Here is a 21,093-nt window from a genome sequence, read left to right as displayed (position 1 = left end):
ATATGCTGTCTCACCAAAAGTTGTTGAGCCAAGCAGCCGAACCTGAGAAAGTCCAATGCTGGCAGAATCATGAGGACGGTACAGGCGGAGCAACACACAGGTAACAACTTCTGGTCGATCTAAAGTCAGTCGGACAAATGTCATTCCACTTGTTGGCAATGGTGAACAAAGTGGAACAAGGGGTGAAGTTCCATCTCTTGAAGCCTCAAGACCAACAGCAGAAGGACAAGCTGAAACATTAGTTAGATAGATTATTAATTGGTTTTAAAATGCAAGTCTATTTCCACCTGTGCTTGTCATGTGTAACTCACTGGCAAGAGATGTTAAGTGTGGTTGGAGCTGAATTTCCTTCAATAATACAGCACATGGCAATCGTAGAGTGAGGTCCATGTACAATTCATCTGGATAGAAATGATACGACCATGCTGGTGTGCGAGCTCTTCTATGTGAGGGGAACGACTGAATAAGAACGTCAGCAGGTTGAGCAGTAGTGCTACTTGAGCTAATAGATCCAAGTGGAGCAAAATTTTGCAACCCTTCAAAGGATTCTTGTGGAACAGCAACTTTCTTATTAACATTTGGGTTTGTGGGTGCACCTCTACTTAAATGTTGCATTACTACTGAAACCAGACTGGGATGTGAGCTAACAAGTTTTTGGCTACAATGTAATAGGTTTTCACAAATCACCTGCAAATAAAATTACCAAACAATTAAGTTTACATACATAAAGTAGAAAATTGAAGAAAGAATGTTGAGAAAGTGTTGTTTACCTTTGTGCCTCCCATGTTATTGAAAAGATTTAAAGTTTCAGGCGAATCTAAAGCTTTCATAATAAACCACAATAGAGGTTCCGAGAGCTGTAATAGCCCTGATGACTGACCAGCAACAATTGGTGAACCTTCTCGGACTAAGAAAGAATAAAAATTTAGGACCATAGCTCAGAGCAAACAGAAAAGATGGTTAAAAAACCTCAGTAACATACTTGCAACAAGGAAGTTGAGTAAGGGTTGCAACAGCAGTTGCGCGTTAGACACCTTCTTGCATAAAATGTGAAGGAAGTGAAATATTCCATCTCCTACAGATATTGGTTCCCCAGATAGGGCAGTGGAAAGAGCTCGAGGTTCGATGGCATCTCTTTCACCACTTGTCCCCAAAAGCACTGCAAGTGGGGAGCCCACACAGCCTGCAAGGGCACTGAGCAGCCTGGCCATAGTGAGCTGATTTTTCAGAACTGAAAAGAGACAGTGAATACATAATTACGGTTTAAGTTAAAGATTCAAATAAAAAAGTTGTTGAAGAATTAAAATTTTCATAGACTCCACAGAAGCTCTTTCTGATGCAACATATAGATAGAAAAAAACACAAACACACACAATTTTTTTTTTTTTTTTTTTTTTTTTTATAAAAATGCAATCATTACCTAAGTCAGCGATGCATGGTATGCGTGGCAACGACTGTGCTGTGTTTGTACCACTTCCCATAGTTTTGGCTTTGTGTTCATCTGTCTGACACATGTCATCTGGAATATTTGGTATCATGGTAGAGCTTGAAGCCTCAGCACTTTCTGAAGACGACACTGATTCTGTTTTCTATAAGAATACAAGAAATTCAAAAGATCAGTATGGTAATGAAGAAAGAGAGCAAGGGATGAACTTTATGAGATCTGAATGGCCTTACCAAAGGGTTTTGGACTAGGGTGCACGCAAGTTTTAAAACTGAACATAACAGATTGTCCCAAGAAGAACCTTTCAATGCTTTGGCTTCACCTCCAATGACATGAGACAAGAGACCACCAAAACACATTGATGAACTTTGATTTGTCTCAGTAACACTGCGCCGACGCACTTTCTCAGATGTCATGATGAAATGGTGTACAAGAGCACCTAAAAACCATTAAAAGATGTAATAAGGTAAACAAAAAATTAGTCAAGAAAAAAAAAATGGATGGTTCAGTGAACTTACCAACGGATTCTAGATAACTCATTACAACAGTGGTATCAACGTTTGTCACAAGGTTGAAGCCAAGAAGCAGGTTAAAGAATGCAAATTGAGCATCAAGAGGGCCATGGCGTTTAGGTATTGCTCCATTGGAACGAACTAATGTATTTGCTAAATGTAATAGTTGGGAAGACATCCATGTTGATGCCCTACGAACTGGTCGAGAATCTGTACGAACCATTAATCTCACCAAAAGGTCCCGCATGGCTCCACAAACAGTTGGACCAACCTGAAAAGAAAAGGGTTAAATCAAACATCAAGACATAACCGACAAAGAAAAGTCATAATGCTTACATAGATCAAAAACCAATACTTACATCAGAGTTTCCAGAAGTAAGTCCACAACCAGATAAAAACCGATCAAGTACGGATGTAAACATTGGATCATTAGATATAACATGTGTCATGCCCTGGGATACTCTAGAGCCCCACTGAGCAACAGCTTCAGAGCACGGTGTATTCGAAAGTTGAGTTAGGCATTGGAATGCCAAACACCAAGTTCTCACGGACATTTCAGGTTGGCTAAAATATAAGAGCGCGTTTAAAAATAAATTACGTGAAGGTGCCAAATTACAATTGTAACGTATACAAGTGCCTTAATATATTCAATTGGATAATATCAGACGTTTCAAAAAAGAAGACAACTTACAACATGAGTGCAGCAAATAAACTATGGATTGCTTCAGGACTTAATCCAATGGTTGGACAAGATGATGGATCAAAGTGGTGCACACCAGAATCAAAATTAGTTTCTGAGTTCAATGTCAACCAGAGTTGCAGAGCTTGTTCCAAAGTTGTCCAGGTTCCCTGTAAACAAATGATAGCAGAGTGTTAAAACATGAAACTAAAGAGACAAAACTCAAGGTATGATTAGAATAACATCATAAACACTACCTGAATTCTCAATTCAACGAATATTTTGTCAAAGCAGGCAATAAGCATGTTGTGACTAGCAGTTGGTTCATTCTCTGGCTGAGGCCAAGTTCCTGGGGATGAAGGTTTTTCTCCCTCACTGCATGAGGGGAAAACTGCATTTACACTGTGAGGAAGATTGTATGCTCCAAGCATTGACAGTCTTCTGATTAACACCTCTGCATGACAGTCCACAGCAAAATCAAGTCGAGCATCCATTGCGGTTGAAATACTGAAATTTTTTATAAGATATTAAGATTAGATTCATAGTTGTGTAAAAATGTGTCACAAATTAATTGAGTGAAATTACCATCCAGCTTTAGTTGAGGCAACAATAGAGGTTCGTGAACTGCTTCCTTTTCTCAACATATTGCGCCCATGTTCCAAAATATCATCCAAGAAATCATCCAGCTCACTATCATCAGATTCAAGCGCAACCATACCATTTCCTTTACCACTGCCCGAACCACCTTTACAATAATAATGAGGTGATGTTAGTAAAAACGTAGATACAACATTTCAGTGCTACATGACCCATGGGTGGGAGCTACCTGACTTAGAGTTCATTTAAAACATATACAATACCTGGCTGTGAAACTGCTGCATCAGGGCAGTCTTCAGCAACCATATCCTCTGTTCCATCCATATTTGGTCCCTCATTGTCTGCAATATAGTCAAGCAGTTCTGCAATAGAACTTGTTCCGGCAACTGCCTTTGCCCAAGATGACGATCCCCCTTTCAACTTTGGGAAACCTTTCTTGGGGGCTGTTGGAATGAAAGGGCTGGAAACTGAACTCATTATATCCACTGGAGTTTCTGGTGTTATGGGTTCGTCTGAAGCTGGTTCAGTTGCAGCAGCGGCTAGATGAGGACTTGATTCTGCTGCAGAAGTAGATGCACCAGATGATGACGCACTAGCACATCCCTCTGGATCAATAACAGTGGAAAATTTCAGTTACATGGCTAATCAATGAATTAATGCACATAGTTCTAATGAAAAATCAAAAGGAATAACATACTGGCATATACTCTCAACTTTTCGTAAGTTGTACTCTGAGCATTAGTTGATTGACTTGTGCCTGGTTTGTTATCAGATCCATCGTCTGCAGGGCTACATTCCCTGCTTGCTGCCTGGGACGTGGACCGCACACCGTCAAGGATATCTTGCAAGAGGCATGTGATGGCATGAGCTGCCCATGGACCACCCCATGACGTCTGATGGGGATCTTGCCAGACAGCCATGCGGACAAGTTTCGAAAGCTGCTCATTGGACATCAAATGTCCAAGAGGAAGGGCAGGTCTTGAACACCAAACTATTCTGGCTAAGACTTTACATGCCAGTAAAAACATATCAATGTTGCACGTAAAGTCCATGTGTAGTATTAATGCAATTAAACCCCTGGCAACAGGAAGACACTGTGCTTGAGGTAGAGTTAATGGCAAGGTGTTCTCTCTACTATCAGAGGGGCACTCGGATTCTGCTCCAGTGCTGCTAGAACTCGCCATATTTCGGCGTGGTCCTCCACCCCAGCCTCGTTTGCTGGCATCAACCATTCGTAGCGCTGGGGTTTCCTTCAGATGCTAAAAAAAAAATAGAAAATAGACTTAAAGAGGGCCTGATCAATGCTTATGTGATTAAGTTAACATTAGATAATTAAAATTGAACTCACATTAACTAGAGGATGCTTGAGTACTTTTTTAATGTACATTTCCTGAGGCTTTAGTTTAGCCTAAAATTAAAATATAACACAATGTTATAATTTTTTTAAAAATAATAGAGCTAATGTTCTACTCTTTTTTCTACATAAAGAAAATAAAATGAAAATATAAATAGATGGATGAATAAAAGTATTATTTACCTTGGACACAGATTCATGGGACTTCACATCATTGCTAGCATCATATGGACTAGACTTATTTTTCATGGTTTCTAGAACGTCATGGAAGCCACTGAACTGCTGCTTTACTAATATGCGCTTCGTGCGGAGGTAGTTGGCTCGGCTCCGTCCTCCCCCAGCAGCAGCTCGCTTCTGCATGGCAACTTCTCCTTGAATGAAGTCCCAGCGGTTCTGTTGACCTGGAAAATAAAAGAAGAGCAGTGCTAAAGTGTGAAGCCACAGCTGTACTCAGGCAGTCCCTTAGTAGTAGCATTGTAGAACATTAACCTTGATCTTTGTTAGACTTGTCTTCATCATCCCGAGAAACAGAGCCAATCTCAAGGCACTGGGAAACAAAGAGAAGAGCCCAACCAACCAACGAAAGATCAGTATTTGATCTTAGTGGCTGAGTTTCATTCCCATTGCATAGAGGTTCTAATAAACTTCCCAGCATTCCCATAACAGATTCCATAACGGGCATTCTTGCTGAGGATAGAGTCAAGGACTTTCGACCTAAATACGCCAAAATAATAAAAACCCTGAAAAAACAAAAACACATTGTTAGCAGAGACAATAACTATCTATAAGAACTGTAATAAATAGGTACATATGGATACATTTTTAGTTTTATTTACAGCAAAATAAGTTTTTCTATTTTCCTACCTATCTTGAGGAAATACTGCACTGTTGTTAGAGCTGAATAAATTTGCCATGGTCTCTGCCAGAAATTGACCCCACCACGGTTGGGATGCACAGAGTCTTACTAACAAAGTAGCTGAGGACAGTTGCATTCGAGTGTCTTGTCCAACACAGAGCCAGTAAAATAAATTTTCGCAAACAGAACGATCCAAACAAGAAAATTCTTGTGATGAAAATGTGTACTGATAAAACATAAGTGAAACAAAACAACTTGCCATCATATTGTCAAAAGAAGAGGATTAAGTGCAGAAACCAGCAGCAAGAAAGACATTACAGATGTTAGAAAAATATTACTGAACTTACCATGGGAAGAGATCCAAGATACAGCAATACATCCAGCAAGCCCTCTCCTAAAACACGCAGCTTATCGGTTGAAGCTTTCACAAAATACTGATGGTAATTAGAATCATGGGCAAGACGTTCACTGCCAGGATTACAAGCTGTCTCTAAGCGAGCCATTACACTACGAACTACATTTAATTGGTGCTGGAATGTAATACACTCCTGTGAAGAAACAAAGGAGATTTAACAAACGTTTTCAGATAAGAAAAACTCAAGGTTGATATAAAGGTGAGAACAAACCTGATAAGCTGAGAAAACTTTTTGATTAGATGTGTCAAGGTTAAAAGAAATCTGTCTATCCAAATCACGAGCTCTTTGTAAATAGCAGTACATGTGCGCTGCATTTGGAGTTTCGGCTTGTAGAAGAGGCGAAAGGAGCTCTCTTAATCGAGAACAAGCTAGCGCATACCGACAGTGAATATCTTCTAGCAAGGATCCAAGTACACCAATTTGCGCCTGTATTAATGCAAAAGTGATGCAGAGTTGAGACAACAGTAATCAGGCTGATTGCACAAATTTAAGAAAGTTAATCACATTACCTGCAAATTGGATTCTGATAATAGAGGAATAACAGGATTATCTGGGCCACTTTCTCCTGGTAAGATCATTGTGTGCCCAAAAAATGAACCTATTGGAATTTTGCACTTAGTAGTGGTCATGCCATAACGGCCAATAGTAGTTATCTGAAAGATTACAAAATTGTGATGAATCATGGTAGATGTACTAAATATTATTACAGTAAATGAAAAGCAGAACAATGTGACTGTCACAATTTAACAAGTTAATTAATGATATAGGAGTGAAATAATACAGCAGTGACTGGAACCACTTCGTTCACTTTTTCAAGGAAAATTCAGATATGCTAAGTCTAGAAAATACGAAAAGAAGAGGGTGAAGCAAGAGAGCTATTTTCTAATTTTATATCAAGTACTGCTGGAATCAGGTCATCAAAAATACTCACTTTCAAATATCGACAGATAGGAGGGGGTTGGAGGTCACTGAGCACTAAAGCCTTGGTTGCAATGTCAGATGCAACTACTAGCCTTTGGCCATCCTGCTCTTCACTACAAAGCCACACATCCACAGACAGTAGCACTAAATCACAACAGGCTGGCACTATCATGTCAGTAAGCATGACTGGAGCACCAAAGTCCAGAACAACAAATCTTCGGGCACCTGAGTGCATACGCTCAATAACTACTGTCTGTTGGGGTGGAGGAACCAAAAGTTGCTGCCATGGTACATTGAGTGTTGACAAATCTTCATTCTGTGGAGTTTAAACACACCAGTTGACTAACCTATATCTTCCACAGTTTTACTACAGGGTGTTTTTAAAATTTAAATTACCGTAAGTGATTTAAGGTCATACCTTCTTATCATCTGCAGTCTTTGTTGAACAAGATGGCATCTCATTGTCCTCTTCAAATGCAGTCTTAGCATCACAGTCAGATTTACTAAGTGTGGGAGCCTGGGTTTGGGAATTTAATGGGGACAGTAATTTTTCATTCATGACTGTATCTTGCGGTAACCAGGGGCTAGAATTGGTAGATGACTGTTGTGAAGAGGCAGAACTACTCTCCCCTTCTTGACTCAGCATGCCAAGTGGTTTCACCTAGAAGATAAAAGATATATAAGAACAAGTACAGGCGTGAGTTAAGGATGATGACCCTAAGAAAAATTTTCACTCTGTCTATAGTGGGTTAGAAGCATTCATGTTGATAGAAAAATTGCAGGCTTGAAGCAGTGCTGGGGAATGGAACTTAATATTATTGCCTCCTATTAGAAATTATATAAAAAAGAAAACAAAAGAACAAAAAAAAAAAAGGAAATGCATGGTTAACTAACTACTCACATTTGACACAGACAAACATTATCACAAAGGTACACATTTGTGGAATGCACTTGATTAGAAACAAGCAACCAGACCAGCAACTACAGAACATCTTTAATTTTTTCACATTGCTTACAACAAAATTACTTTAATGTGCAGTGGACTTAAACATAAGCAAGACAAGTCATGAGGTATTGTGAGATGGATACAACCACATCAGGGCAGAAAGGGTAGTATTGAAAGCAAATCCAAGTACCTAACTTAAAGCATGAAATACATTACCAGCGTCAAAAGCTCACTACATAATGTGTTCCGCTAAAGGCAACACAATGAGTCACAAAGAAATACAAATACTAGGTACAAACTTTCTACAGAAACAATTTGGTACATCTATGTCCAGAAAAGCAAGTATAGCACAAAGGCATACCTGCTCCCCTTTGTAGACAGTGGATAGTCTAGAAGATTCCATCAATGCAGCAGTGAGCATTTTGTCTGATATCTCTTCCCATTTATCTTCAGCCAACTCCTTTCCAAGGCAGAAACACATCTGCACCAATACAACATACATAGGACACCCACCCGCACACACACATACATATACATTTACACACATACAAATGCGCGCTCACACACAAATCAACCAAAGATTGAGTTTAATTCCAAAAGCAAGAAGAACTCTATATAACACCCAATGTGGGATGTTGACCACAAAACTAAACCACAAAATTAAATTTAGTGCTAAATTATCAGCATTAGGAAAGGAGAAAAATAGGGTGTCTCTCCCTCATCAAGCCATATATTTCTCTTACATGGGCTCACACACCATTGATATACTTATTAATAGCAAGAAAAAACACAACAAAATGTTAGTAATATGTCACAAAAAGAACTTCCTCAGAAATCAAGTAAACCCATGCTTCAGGGATGTACTCAGACCATAGACATGCTATAAATTTTTTAAGTATTAATAGAAACAAGGTGAACTTACAAAATCGCCATCCGCAGCTTTCTTCGTTCCTGATGTGCCTAGTGTAATAAAATTACTAACTGGGATTGAGCAACCACAACCTAAAATAAAGAAAGTGTTATCAATATCTAACAACAATACCTGAATCTGAATCTTTACTATGCTTTGAATGGTTGAACAATCCTACCTGGCTCAATTTTCTCAAGCTTTGTGCCATCACTTGCAGCGTGGCAAGTGTAATGCAGAGGTTCAACTTCCAAAAGACCTTTCATGTAATGATTGGATGCAAGTCCCTTCAGACGGAAACTTGTGCTGCCTCCAGAACTGCTGTTGCCCGGGTAAGTGCATGAGTTGGTGCAGCTTCCTATTGAGCCAGAGTTGCTGGTGCTAGATTTATCTAAAACTGAATATAAGACCATGAGTACATAGTGCTACTTAGCACTAGCAATCAAAAAATATTTTAGGGATTCATTACGGATATACCTGGAACATTCAATAATTCCCGCAAGTCCAAGTTTTCACCTCCAATTCCAGATCCACTAGCACCAGTTGTCGTGGTATTCATATTGGAGTCACCCTGCACTACTGAAGCATATGTAAGGGGCATTGAGGTAGATTTTCCAGAAACAGGAGGATCAACATCAAACAGCTCGGGTTCAAAGGGTGTGCCATACAGACCAAACCTGAAAAGAACATGATTATCAGGTCAAAGGTACCTTAGATAGATAATTTAAAGAAGTATGAAGTCCTTCATTTTTTACCTTGACCTAAGCAGCAAATGATAAGGGTTAGTTCTATTACTAAGTTCTCCAGCAACAAGAGTGAGAAGGAAAACACATTCTCTTCCAATGACACCATCAGAGTCCAAGGGCGATACACGCATAAGAAGCAACAAAAACCATCTAAGAGCCCCGGCTGATTTTGTAGCCCCTATTGTTGGTAACCACTCCATTAAAGCTTCCAGTACAGCTTTTTCTAATGCTAGTCCCTCCGTTTCATTCACACTTTGAATGCCTCTGAAAGTAGACAAAAACAATTTTATGAGTATCAGAGTTGAAAATTGAAAAAACACTGCAATCAGAATAGAATAATAGAATTAGAATGACAAAAACTTACTTTATGCAAACAAGAATGAACTTAAGGCACTTGTGAGCAATGCTGCGTGCTCCAAGAATGAAACAATGATGTATTAGTTCCATAATGTGAGATTTGATAATCCTGCCCACTTCCAGTTGTTGTTGTTGGAGTTTTGCATCACCTACATCTAAACCTCCACTAGAGTGAGGACTAAGGCGAACAGAAACAACCCAGCACAGCACATCCAATGCTAGACTTTGGGCTGGGCGAGTCTTATCAGGACCATCCAAGCAAACTACACCAAGAAGACGTTCAATAAAGGAATTTGATTCTAGCATTGCATATCGCTGGCTCCTAAGAATCAAAAAGAGAGAAGTACGACTTATTTGTTGAGAGTCAAACAAGTTAACACCAATTTGAATAGTATCAATATAAAAGAAGAGACCTTATAATGAGGCATGTCACACACTTTAGGCCACAACCAGAAACAACTTACCTTTCAAACTGCACAGAAGTTTGTTTGGTACGTCTTATGACAATAGAAACCTCCTGTAGCCAATCACAGCCAAGGAAGTTTTCTGGCTTCTTGGTCGTACTGGGCATGACTGTGTCAAACTTCTTTCCATGGTTTGAAAACGCTGCGGTGGATGAGATGAAAAATGGTTGCTTACCACCTGGACATGAATTGGAGTTCAAATTGCTATTGTTAGCACTTGAACTGCTGCCAGCATTACTTTCATTTCTACTTCTCTTGGGAATTTTCTCTTCAGGGCGTGGGACTTGAGATTGCTACAACCAAAGAAAGTTGAATGAAGAATGTAAAGCTGAGGTCATAAACACTGATTTAGATGTATCGTTCCTTCTATATAAGTTTGTTAACACATTATGCTTACCAGATCAACTGATAGGGCCTTTAGATGAAGTTGGAGAGTTTTGCTACGAGTATGCATGAGTTTTGGACTTGTTAATGTCAGAGAGCCCCCTTGCTCAGACAAGTCCATATACTGAGTAAGATTCACAGGACCACACAAAATCTCTGCATTATGTGCTCTAAGATATTCTTCTGACATCACTGGGTTATCTGATGAATCTGGAATGAAGATGGAAAAATGTAAAACACTAGGAATAACTTTCTTTTGCTTTCAAGTTTACTTAACAAAAGGCATATACAGCAAATTAGATATAACTGTTGACGTCAATGAGAAATAACTGACCTTTAAATCCAATACCAAAATCAATTTTACTGTCAACAGGCATACTTGCTGGTGGTTTATGCCCGATTCCGGAAACATTCTGTTTCAATAAAGTAACTTGAATATTGGGTGCTGAGGAACATGCAGATTGGAACGAGAACTTGAAACAAACATGACCAATAGTGCAACTCTTTGGAAGTGTGATTTCAAATACATGTTCATCCCAAGTAGTTCTGTAAATATAAAGACAGTATTAGTAACTAATTGATTGAATAGGACTGAAAGGGGAGTGCAGACAATAATGCTGATGCCTGCCTTAGGCCTCATTAGGGGAAAAAAACAGTACGTTTGGCAAAAGTGGCAATTGCTGCAAACTTACACATCACGTTGCAACCGCCATGTTCGAGTGTGTTGTGCATCATCTCCCTGTTGTAAGTGTTGGGGATGCTTTCTTTGCTTTTGAGCTTGCATTATTTCAGACCAACAAGGTGGAACAGTAGCAGCATAACATGGAGTGAGATTTTCACTCAATGTTAACTCCAACAATTGTCTTAGTTCATTGATTCCTAAGGAGCTATTGACCAAAAGATCACTGTAAAAAAAGACAGGAATATGATATAAGTGGCATGAGATCAAGGTAGTTATAAAACCTCATATGTTCTGTCAAGCACACTGCAGTACATACTTGAGCTGAGCAGAACAGTCCGGCGGCACATTAAGGCTGGAAGAAGTACTCGGTTGCATATTAGAAGGTCCAGAAATGTGGGAAAGCATTTCTAAATTGCTCCAGCGTAAGGGGTAGAAGTGAAGACTTCCTGTCTCCGAGCACACGCATATTCTCTCTAAATCTATTAACACAAATTAATTAAAAAATATAAGACAAAAAATACATGATGTTGCAAAAATGGAATCAGATATAATGTGGCACTTACTGTTGCAATATGTGGCTGACACGAATCTAGAATCACTATTCGGTATAGCCTCAGCAACAACTGAAAGAGTTGCTAGGTCAACAACACGGAGAGTGCCATCTGCACAAATAAGAGTGGCAAGACCAATAGATTGGCTAGAAATATCTCTTCCAGAATCATTCTCTTCTACTTCAACTCTGTCTTCACGCTCCTGAAGAGGCAAAAGACTCACTTCCACCGGCATTTCTCCAGATTTAGAAAATTCATTGATTCTTAGGGGGACTTCTTCTATACGAATTACATCTTTTGAAAAGTCAAGTGAATAAAGCAGTAGCATACTGGAAGGTCCGGTAATCTTTTGAGCAATGTCATCTCCATCAACGTCCATTGCAGATGCATCATCATAAGGAGAGTCCCCACAGCTTCTATGAACAAGAACTACTAAAATGTGGCCTCCATCTTTTGTGGGGTGAATAGAATGAATTTTAAATCCAACTGGGACAGCAATGCACTGAACTGCTAAAGGCTCAAACTGCTTGGTTTTGGGGGTTTCCTGAGAAATGATAGGGGGAAGGGCTGACATACACTTCTTGGCACTGATTTTCTTCATTTGATTTATAATTGTGCCAGGATTGGAATTTCCAAGAGTTACTTGCAGCATGTTTAGAGTATAATCTGGGGCTGAAAACACACTACCGGGTGGTGAAAAATCTAGACCATCCAAAGGATCAGGATCAGCAGTAATTATAACGCTTCCCTGTCCGTCCTGGACTACTGGTGGACCATAAAGGAATTTAGGTAAGAACAGCTCTTGATACATGTTCTCTTGTCTAGTTCCTGATGAGGATGATGCACTTGTTCCAGTTCCTGACACATATTTTTTGACATTTCCACTGGCTTGTGTGGTGACACTTTTATCAATTTTTTTCCCACTACCGCTGTTACTGCCACTACCATTACCATTGCCAAGGCCTGGGGCAGCTCCACCAGAACTCAAACCACTAGTGGGTGCACTTGCACCATTGCCACTGTTGTTGGTACTTGCATAGCTGCCACCACTGTTCCCACCATCGTCGTCCTCACAATCATCGACAGACGGAGAGGGGTACAAATCGTACACAATTAAGTAAGAAGAGCACTCCCGAAGCTGTTCTTGATGAGGTGAGGAGCAGGCCAGACTTGGGTCTTGACTTACTTTCATAATATCTAATGAACCCCCTTCACATTTGCTAGCTTGATTTGCATCATTCATAATTCGAACTACATCACAGCTTCCACCCCATGTGGGAGGGTCTTTCCGTGGACATTTGACACAGGTCGGGTAAACTTCAACACCAACTACAGCAACAGGCTGCAGCTGAGGGCTTGTCTTTTTAGGATGACAGCCTCCAACAGTGCTTGCTGCACTCACTTCAACTTGGTTGTCTTTTGGCACATACACATCTAAAGAACAATAACAATGTAAAGTTAGTGTTAGATAGAAAAGGAATACTTAGGAAGGATGCTTGAAAGAATAACATTTACCTGTTATAGACTCTAAAGCAGATTCTTCCATATTCTCAGATTCACTATTAATATCTGCCCTCAACCAAGCTTCCCGGGGGGGTTTTGGCACATCAGCATAAGAATCACAGTCACTATGGTCCCTTTCTGGCTTTGGGTCTAATGTTTCATCAGCAACACTGTTCCCATCTGTTCTTTGAGGTTTATTAGGTCTAATTTTCTCATTGAATTGATGGTGTTCCTCTTGCTGAACATGTCTTAGCACTTGCTCTCCTCCCGTTACAAGAATGGTTGCTTCACTCTTAAGTTGACGTTTCACATTCCAAATATTTACCCCCCCTCTCGAACTGAACGTAACAGCCAATTCCGGTGCACTGGATGTTCCAAGTACTACTTCATCAGCCTGACTCTCCTCAGTCTGATCAGAATTACTAGTACAAGCTAAAGGGGCTGCTGGGGCTGTTGCATATGTTACAGAGAGAGGTACATTTTGAGTATACTCTCCTTTAACAAATGGACAAGAAGGGGAATGGCGCTCATGTTCAGACCTGACAAAGCAAAAATAAGATATACATCTGTGTCACACAAAAATATTGAGTAATTCAAAACATTGTGAAGGAAATTGGCAACACTAACCAAGGTTCATCAGTTGGTTCCCAGCAGACAAGGCAAACTATACATGTAAAACACATCGCTCGATCATCACCAGCTGAATTCGGCTGATGAAAAAACCCGGCCTGAGCCATTTGGTCTGGGAGAGCCCATCTAAAAGTTACCAAAGTTCAAGAATTAGAGTGAGTATTAAACAAGTAAATCAACTAATTGAATGACACACTTACTTGTAATTCATATGGGGCCATTTAGAGAATGTTTCTCTACGGGCTGCCTCACTGTGCATAAAATTTCTTTCAGCAGGTGTTCCCACATTTTCTAAGGCTAGACTTGGTAGAAGAGAATTCAAACGTTCATTTAAAGCTGAGGCTAGAGGAAGCACTGGAAGATGTTGATTCTGGCGCTTCAACTCACTAACTAGACCAGAACAAACAGCTTTCAATGAACTATGAGGAAGTTCCAAGCAAACTGTGTTCCACTGAGTAGAAAGAAAAGATTAAAGATTATGGAATATGTCCAAGAAGGCAATTATGAATTAGGCTTAAAAAATGAGTATTACTTTTTGTGATTTAATGGTTTTCCTTGGGTTAGCTTGAGACTCCTTTGTGCGATTGGTGAGCTCTTGCAGCACCTCGGCTGTTTGGTACACTCCCCGAAGTTCAAATTGTTTAAGACATCGCTGAAGTAAGACAGCCTGCAAAATAAATGAAAGAGAAGAGTAAAGGTTTGAGGCTTATCATGAGCAAAACATCTGTAAATATTATTAGTAGATTAGATACTTGTAGAAATGTCTATCGGTAAGAATCATCTCACCTCTGTATGCAGAAGCTCCAATCTGACAACATCATCAGATTTCTGAACAGGAGGTTGAAGAATAGTGTCCAATAAAAGAACTCCATTGTAATCACTTCTCACACCAACTGCAGCTCCATCAGTCAAGAGAAGTTTGTCAGTTCCAGGTATGTAAACTCCTCTAACATCTCCTTGCCATTTAGCTGGAAGCACAGTTGAAAGAGACAATCAATTTAACAAGTTTTTCGGCAAATTTAAAAAAATCACCTGATGAGGCAGTGTGATTGAAAAATTAAATGGTTGTAGTACTATCAAAATTTATTCCAATCAGTCAATTTACTACAGAAACAAGAGGACAGCTATGATTGATTCAATGTTCCAAAATATGAATAAACGATAAAATATGCTGTCTTCAAAACTGAACATCTATTCCAGGTGTGACAGCTGACATTTTTTCAAAACAATGACCAGCCTCAAGAGTTGGAACAACTCTACATGTCAACCTAACCTCTAGAGTATTTTTCAATAGATATGACAACGAAGCACGAAAACCTTGACCGATGGAATTACTCGGAGGGGTTCCCATTATTACACGTTACTGAAGAAATGTCAAAATGATGAGCACAACAGATAACAAGGGAAGAATAATAAATATAAACACTGGGATGCCGTGATACAACAAGAAGGGAATAGGGTTAGAAACTTATGTCATGGGACCTTTCGCCGTGGGAAGGTAAGGTTGACAAGTAGTTAAGCAGTACTAATGACGTCAAATTGATTACATTAAGGCGTCATTTATGACTTTATTCCTCATTAAGAAGAAAGATCAACGTGACATACCTGATAGGGAACTTCTTTGCAGAACTGACCCAGAGTTAACATCTATGACAATTAGTTCATTCGACTTAGTTACAAGAAGAATTACATTCAAGTTGGGATGACAAATAACACTTTTAGACTCTGTATCAGCATTTAAAAAACCATCTTCACTCAAAATCCGTGGATCTTCGTCAGCCATTTTGCTCCATCAGTTCTTTCTATCCAAGACTTCTAGCTGTTCTAGCCCGGTACATGGGTCATGTGATCATACGTCAATACCCAACCACCACTGACTTGATCGTTGGACGAACTTAAAAGTCGGGTTTAAAGAATGATACATTCGTCACTAGATTCAGTTTTTTTGAATTGAAGGTGCATATTTTTTTCCGAACCATGCAATGAACAGTGTCTTGTAACAATTCTTTACATTCTTCAATATTCTGGAAAAACAGAGTGTCCAGTCATTCCTCCCATGACAACATACACATTCACTTTCGCGTTAGAACCTGGAGAAAGAGATATTTGGGAGTGTATAGAAAAACAGCTGTGACGTCATGTCGGTGGCCTACCAGCTGGTCCGATCGGTCTGACTCCAGGCAGGATCAGAATGAGAATGCGACGAATCATGATTAGATATACAGTCTGCTCTTTAGGAGAAACATCCGTCATTTTACTTGAATTCTGCCCAAACTTTGATTCTCAACCATTTTCTACCAGGAACAGAAAGCCCGTAAATCAAGGGAAATTTGAGGGAAGTCCTCGTCAGCATTTCTTATTTCCCGCCTTCCCGCCATTCATTGGCGCGCATGCGCACTTCTGCTTGGGTTTCATGACGTCAGTACTTCTGCGGATCGTAACTTATCTCCCCCGAAACCGAAACAGCAACAGAAAGAAAGGAGTCAGTGTCTGTTCTGTCCTGCGGTGCTGACGTTTAGTCGGGTAGTTTTTCTCTAACAGAGTTTTGTATTTACATAGCACTCAATTTTAGACCGCAATCAAAATGAACGTGACATCAGCAGGTAATGAGCTCACTTGCTTTTCTACTTTTCCTTTACTTTTACGATTTGTTGTTGTATTTTGCTGACGGTGACCGTACCGGGGGATGCAAGTCATTCTCACGTTAGTTATATCTTAATAATAATATAAAGCTATTGCATGATATCAGACGAGATTGGATAGGCATTGACTTACTAAGTCAGACCATTACTTTTTTATCTGACAAATTACTCGTGAAAATTGCAACTAGTGTGCGGTCCATAACCTCAACTTGTCAAATGAATTACAATTACAACATCTTATTTGAAGTAAAGGACTAGCGTACCCATTGACGACTCTTGTTTCACTTGCTTGATACATTTTTATTTTATTTTTCTCCAATTCATTAGCGGGGGTTATATCCCTCCTGGATGAGCCAATGCCTGAGCTGAAGGTTTTTGCCTTGAAGAAGCTGGACACCATCGTCGATGAGTTTTGGCCTGAGATATCAGAGGCTATCCTCAAAATGTAAGACTATTTAAACTGTTTGTCTGACCTCGCTCTAAGTTTCATTTAGAATTGTTGGTAAAATAGTGTTTCCCTTTTGAAAATCATTAATTTTTTTCAGTGAAATTCTTCATGAAGACAAGGGATTTGACCAACATAAACTAGCTGCTCTTGTTGCAAGCAAAGTTTACTACCACTTAGGTTCATTTGAAGATTCCCTCAACTTTGCTTTGGGTGCTGGTGAACTGTTTGATGTCATGTCACGGTCTGAGTATGTGGACACAACTATAGGTAAGAGAGTCCTTTGGTATAATAATTGCCTATTTTTAGAACCAAAAAGAAAAAAACTAATTAATTTTTATTATTAGCCAAGTGTATTGACTTCTATACTCAATACCGAAATGCCAATGCTGAAACTGGAAAAGAGAAGGAAATTGATTCTAGGCTTGTGGCTATTGTTGATCGCATGTTTCAAAGATGCTTAGATGATGGCCAATATCGCCAGGCTCTTGGCCTTGCCTTAGAAACACGAAGGATGGATATCTTTGAGAAAGCCATCAAACAATCTGTAAGACCAAAAATACCTAGCAAATCTCATTCATTTAATCTTCCTGTGTGCCTTGGTTTTTAATCGAATATTTCTTTCTATTTCTCAGGATGATGTTGCTGGTATGCTCCAGTATGCTTTCCAAGTAGCAATGAGCCTGATTCAGAACAGAGGCTTTAGAAATTCAGTACTGCGGTCATTGGTTGCATTATATCGTGATTTAGAAACACCAGATTATGTGAATATGTGCCAGTGCTTGATTTTCCTGGATGACCCTCTAGCCGTAGCAGATGTTCTTGAAAAGCTCAGCAAAGACAGTGAAGTAATTATTTCAACTTAAATCTTATGGTGTTCCCTGTATTTTCTGTAAGCATCAAAAACTCAAACCTGTTATGCTTTTGTTTTTCCAGGACAGTACTCTGATGGCCTATCAAATTGCTTTTGATTTGTATGAAAGTGCTACCCAGCAATTCTTGGGACGTGTTCTTCAAGCGCTTCGGGCAACAGCTCCTATACCCTCACTTACTGATAAACAAACCAAAGTGTCTGTTGAAGGCATGGTTGGAGCTGCTGCTGTTGCCAATGCTGCAGAAAAAGATAGTACAGTGAAATCTGAAGAAGATTCAGCTAATGCTAATGAGGATAAAAAGGAGAAAAAACTTGAGAGCCTGGTGTGTAAAACTTGTGACTTCACATATTACCATTTTGATGTTGCCATGTCAATTACTTACACATTTTTCTTGATGTAACAGACCGAGTCTGAGAAAACCCACCAAGTTCGAGTTGAAAAACTAGCCGGCATTCTTAGTGGAGAAGTGACAATTGATCTTCATCTTCAATTTTTAATTCGAAGTAATCATGCTGATATGCTTATTCTTAAAAACACCAAAGATGCTATCAGAGTGTCCATATGCCACACGGCTACTGTTATTGCTAATGGGTTTATGCATAGTGGTACAACAAGTGACCAATTTTTGAGGTACTACTAAATTATTTTAGTTACACCACATTTTGAAGTCTGTCAGTTTTTGTGTTTGTTTTTCTTTATCATTTTCAAAAGTGAGGTGTTTATGAACTATCAAACTTTGCAGGGACAACTTGGACTGGTTAGCACGCGCCACCAATTGGGCCAAGCTGACCGCAACTGCATCCTTAGGAGTCATTCACCGTGGTCATGAACATGAAGCTCTAGCTCTAATGCAGAGCTACTTACCGCGTGAGTCCGGCCCGACATCTGGATTCAGTGAAGGAGGCGGTTTGTACGCCTTGGGACTCATTCATGCCAACCACGGCGGAGCAATCATTGACTACCTCCTAGGCCAGCTGAGTGAAGCACAGAATGAGGTGGGGCGAGAGTTTTGCTTGTGAATAGAGCTATTGTACGGATGGAGACTTTTAGATAACGACTTCGCACCTGTTTCAGATGGTGCGTCACGGTGGCTGCCTCGGCCTGGGTCTCGCAGCCATGGGCACTTACCGCCAGGACGTGTACGATCAGCTCCGAGCCAATCTGTACCTCGATGACGCCGTGGCGGGTGAGGCTGCTGGTATCGCCATGGGCATGGTGATGCTCGGGTCGAAGGAGGCTCAGGCCATCCAGGACATGGTCGCGGTAAGTGTTTCCGCTGAGTAAGGTGGTGGCGGTGAAAGAGGGGAGGGAATGGGCTCAGCCCCCTTGCCTCCCGCCCCCGTCCCGGAGAGAGCGCTGCTTCTGGGTCTTCATCGAGTCGCGGCGTCGTGCAGCGTTCCTCACCCGTGCTGAAAGGAACCTCCCTTTGAAGGTGTAGCATCTGCTCACAGGTGTATTTCACTCGAAGGGGTAGATCTCCATTACACCTCCCCCCCTCCCATTTTCCCCTTTAACCGCGCCTGCGCCTGCGGGGGTCGGTGGTTCGAGCACCCTCTAAACCATATAGGCACATCTGCGTCAGACACGAAAGTTAAATCTAGAAACCCCGTGCCCTGAGCGACTTAAAAGGATTAGTAAAAAAACAAAAACAAAAAAAATTACATGCTAAAGCGATTAGCTGGTCCAGCGGGGGCGCGGCCGTGGCGCCGCACTTTTATAAATTTGATTGTACAATTAGCGCGGGGCCGTGCCAACGCCCAGCTAACGGCCGGCTGGCCCCGCCGCCCCCGCCGCAGCGCTGAATCATGCATGGAAGCTTTCCCGGCCCGGCCCAGCCCCGCTGCCGACATCTATTAGGTGTGCGCGGTCTGCTGGATCCGTCTGTCGTTGCCCGCGTCCAGCGCTGGTCGGGGCGCGAATACGCAGCGCGGCGATCTCCCCCCCCCCTCCCCGATCTTCCCGTCGTAGCACGAGCACTCAGCCGTTTTTTTTGGGAGGCCCTATCTCCGAAGCCACATAATCGTCATTTAAAAGTACAAAACTGCCGTTCGAAATCGAAATCGGCGCCCGTTCGCTTCGTCTTAAATGCCCTCTGCCGTCGAATTAGCTCCCCGATGCTGATGCCTGCAATTCCCCCCCTCCCCCTCAAACCCACCAATTACTCCCGCCCCCTATTCCCTCGTTTTTTTTTGTGCTGCTTTTGCAGTAGATTGTGGAATGGAGGTTCATGGAGGGGCGATTTTTGGGCGTTCGCTTTGCGTTTTCTCAAAATCCTCGTCCTCGCCTCCTCTGCTGATGATGAGGTGAGGCGAGGCACTGTCTGACCGAACGCGCCAGCGTCACCCTAGCAGCAGGTATGAGTTGAATCCCCCCCCCCCTTTCGCTTTATACTGTATTTCAGACATCTGCGCATGCGTAGTGCGATTTACGATCTTTCGTTTTACTCATTGACGTATCTGGCTCTCAAATATATAGCCTGTTTATTCCCCTACGAGTTCTTGAGGACTGGACTGAAGATTATATGTGGAATGAGCTCAAATCGAAGTGAACTCCGACGCTTCACTGCTAGACTCTTAGAAAAACGTTACCGGACGCAATGGTCAAGCGTACAGATTAGAGTACATAGTACGGGAGTCTTAGCGTGGGCACTACAGTAAACAAGTGCCTACATCATCCCGCGTACGTTCCCGGTATCCTCTTTCTGTACTTTATCCGCGCAGCATAATTTTTGCTCGTTTTCTTGGGGGGGATACGCTGCCAGGTGATTGAGGTTGGGATGACTTCGGGAGAAAGAGGCGCCCCCCGGCGGAAGAAGGGGAAGGACCAAACACGCAACTTTCGCAATGTCGAAATGGCACCACCCAAAACGCTGCGAGGACAAAGTGTTTTCCAGTGAATGGCGCCGCCGCGGGTCGCCCTAAGCTTCGGCGCGTCTGGAAACAACATTTTGATTCGTCCTCGCCCCTTTTCTTCCCCTCCCCCGCCCCTCCGCTTGTGGCGTTTGCATGATGCTTTGCGTTTTCCGTCTCTGCGTCACTGAATGGGCAGATGCGCCGCAGCTGAGCCCCGCCTTTCAGTGGAACATGAATGGTTCTTGTCGCTTCCCTTTGCCTTCTCCCGAAAAGATTCTTACCTGTACCTGCACGTATTCGTGGAAGAAGATTCAATTGCGTGAAACGAAA

The 21,093-nt window shown here is 41.3% G+C and overlaps 2 protein-coding genes across 2 annotated transcripts in view; one reads left to right on the top strand and one right to left on the bottom strand.

Annotated features, from left to right (window-relative positions):
* LOC113204864 (baculoviral IAP repeat-containing protein 6) overlaps window positions 1-16,011 on the bottom strand; it is a gene marked incomplete in the record, with an annotated part of 32,863 nt that extends 16,852 nt beyond the window's left edge. The window contains 40 exon segments of the mRNA XM_052268019.1: window positions 1-230; window positions 312-687; window positions 771-907; window positions 983-1,231; window positions 1,421-1,589; window positions 1,678-1,883; window positions 1,963-2,227; window positions 2,316-2,520; window positions 2,648-2,805; window positions 2,893-3,142; window positions 3,221-3,380; window positions 3,496-3,837; window positions 3,930-4,491; window positions 4,581-4,640; window positions 4,770-4,987; window positions 5,076-5,326; window positions 5,451-5,668; window positions 5,790-5,990; window positions 6,069-6,284; window positions 6,368-6,511; window positions 6,790-7,095; window positions 7,198-7,440; window positions 8,087-8,206; window positions 8,648-8,727; window positions 8,814-9,029; window positions 9,110-9,309; window positions 9,388-9,642; window positions 9,743-10,057; window positions 10,200-10,492; window positions 10,597-10,793; window positions 10,918-11,129; window positions 11,276-11,488; window positions 11,582-11,744; window positions 11,829-13,250; window positions 13,332-13,858; window positions 13,947-14,075; window positions 14,150-14,400; window positions 14,482-14,616; window positions 14,736-14,917; window positions 15,555-16,011. Coding sequence (XP_052123979.1) covers window positions 1-230; window positions 312-687; window positions 771-907; window positions 983-1,231; window positions 1,421-1,589; window positions 1,678-1,883; window positions 1,963-2,227; window positions 2,316-2,520; window positions 2,648-2,805; window positions 2,893-3,142; window positions 3,221-3,380; window positions 3,496-3,837; window positions 3,930-4,491; window positions 4,581-4,640; window positions 4,770-4,987; window positions 5,076-5,326; window positions 5,451-5,668; window positions 5,790-5,990; window positions 6,069-6,284; window positions 6,368-6,511; window positions 6,790-7,095; window positions 7,198-7,440; window positions 8,087-8,206; window positions 8,648-8,727; window positions 8,814-9,029; window positions 9,110-9,309; window positions 9,388-9,642; window positions 9,743-10,057; window positions 10,200-10,492; window positions 10,597-10,793; window positions 10,918-11,129; window positions 11,276-11,488; window positions 11,582-11,744; window positions 11,829-13,250; window positions 13,332-13,858; window positions 13,947-14,075; window positions 14,150-14,400; window positions 14,482-14,616; window positions 14,736-14,917; window positions 15,555-15,732 — 10,254 coding nt within the window.
* A 377-nt stretch (window positions 16,012-16,388) lies between these two features.
* Window positions 16,389-21,093, top strand: part of LOC113204848 (26S proteasome non-ATPase regulatory subunit 1) — a gene marked incomplete in the record, with an annotated part of 19,867 nt that continues 15,162 nt past the window's right edge. Inside the window, 9 exon segments of the mRNA XM_052267981.1 lie at window positions 16,389-16,552; window positions 16,919-17,036; window positions 17,137-17,306; window positions 17,384-17,583; window positions 17,672-17,884; window positions 17,973-18,233; window positions 18,315-18,541; window positions 18,654-18,906; window positions 18,986-19,174. Of these exon segments, the coding sequence (XP_052123941.1) occupies window positions 16,534-16,552; window positions 16,919-17,036; window positions 17,137-17,306; window positions 17,384-17,583; window positions 17,672-17,884; window positions 17,973-18,233; window positions 18,315-18,541; window positions 18,654-18,906; window positions 18,986-19,174 (1,650 nt within the window).

The sequence above is a fragment of the Frankliniella occidentalis genome, unplaced genomic scaffold (genome assembly GCF_000697945.3).
Source record: "Frankliniella occidentalis isolate FOCC.00 unplaced genomic scaffold, Focc_3.1 Scaffold62, whole genome shotgun sequence".
In the NCBI taxonomy this organism is placed as follows: Eukaryota; Metazoa; Arthropoda; class Insecta; order Thysanoptera; family Thripidae; genus Frankliniella; species Frankliniella occidentalis.
Note: the sequence above shows the minus strand (reverse complement) of the source record. Positions and strands in the feature narration are given on the sequence as shown.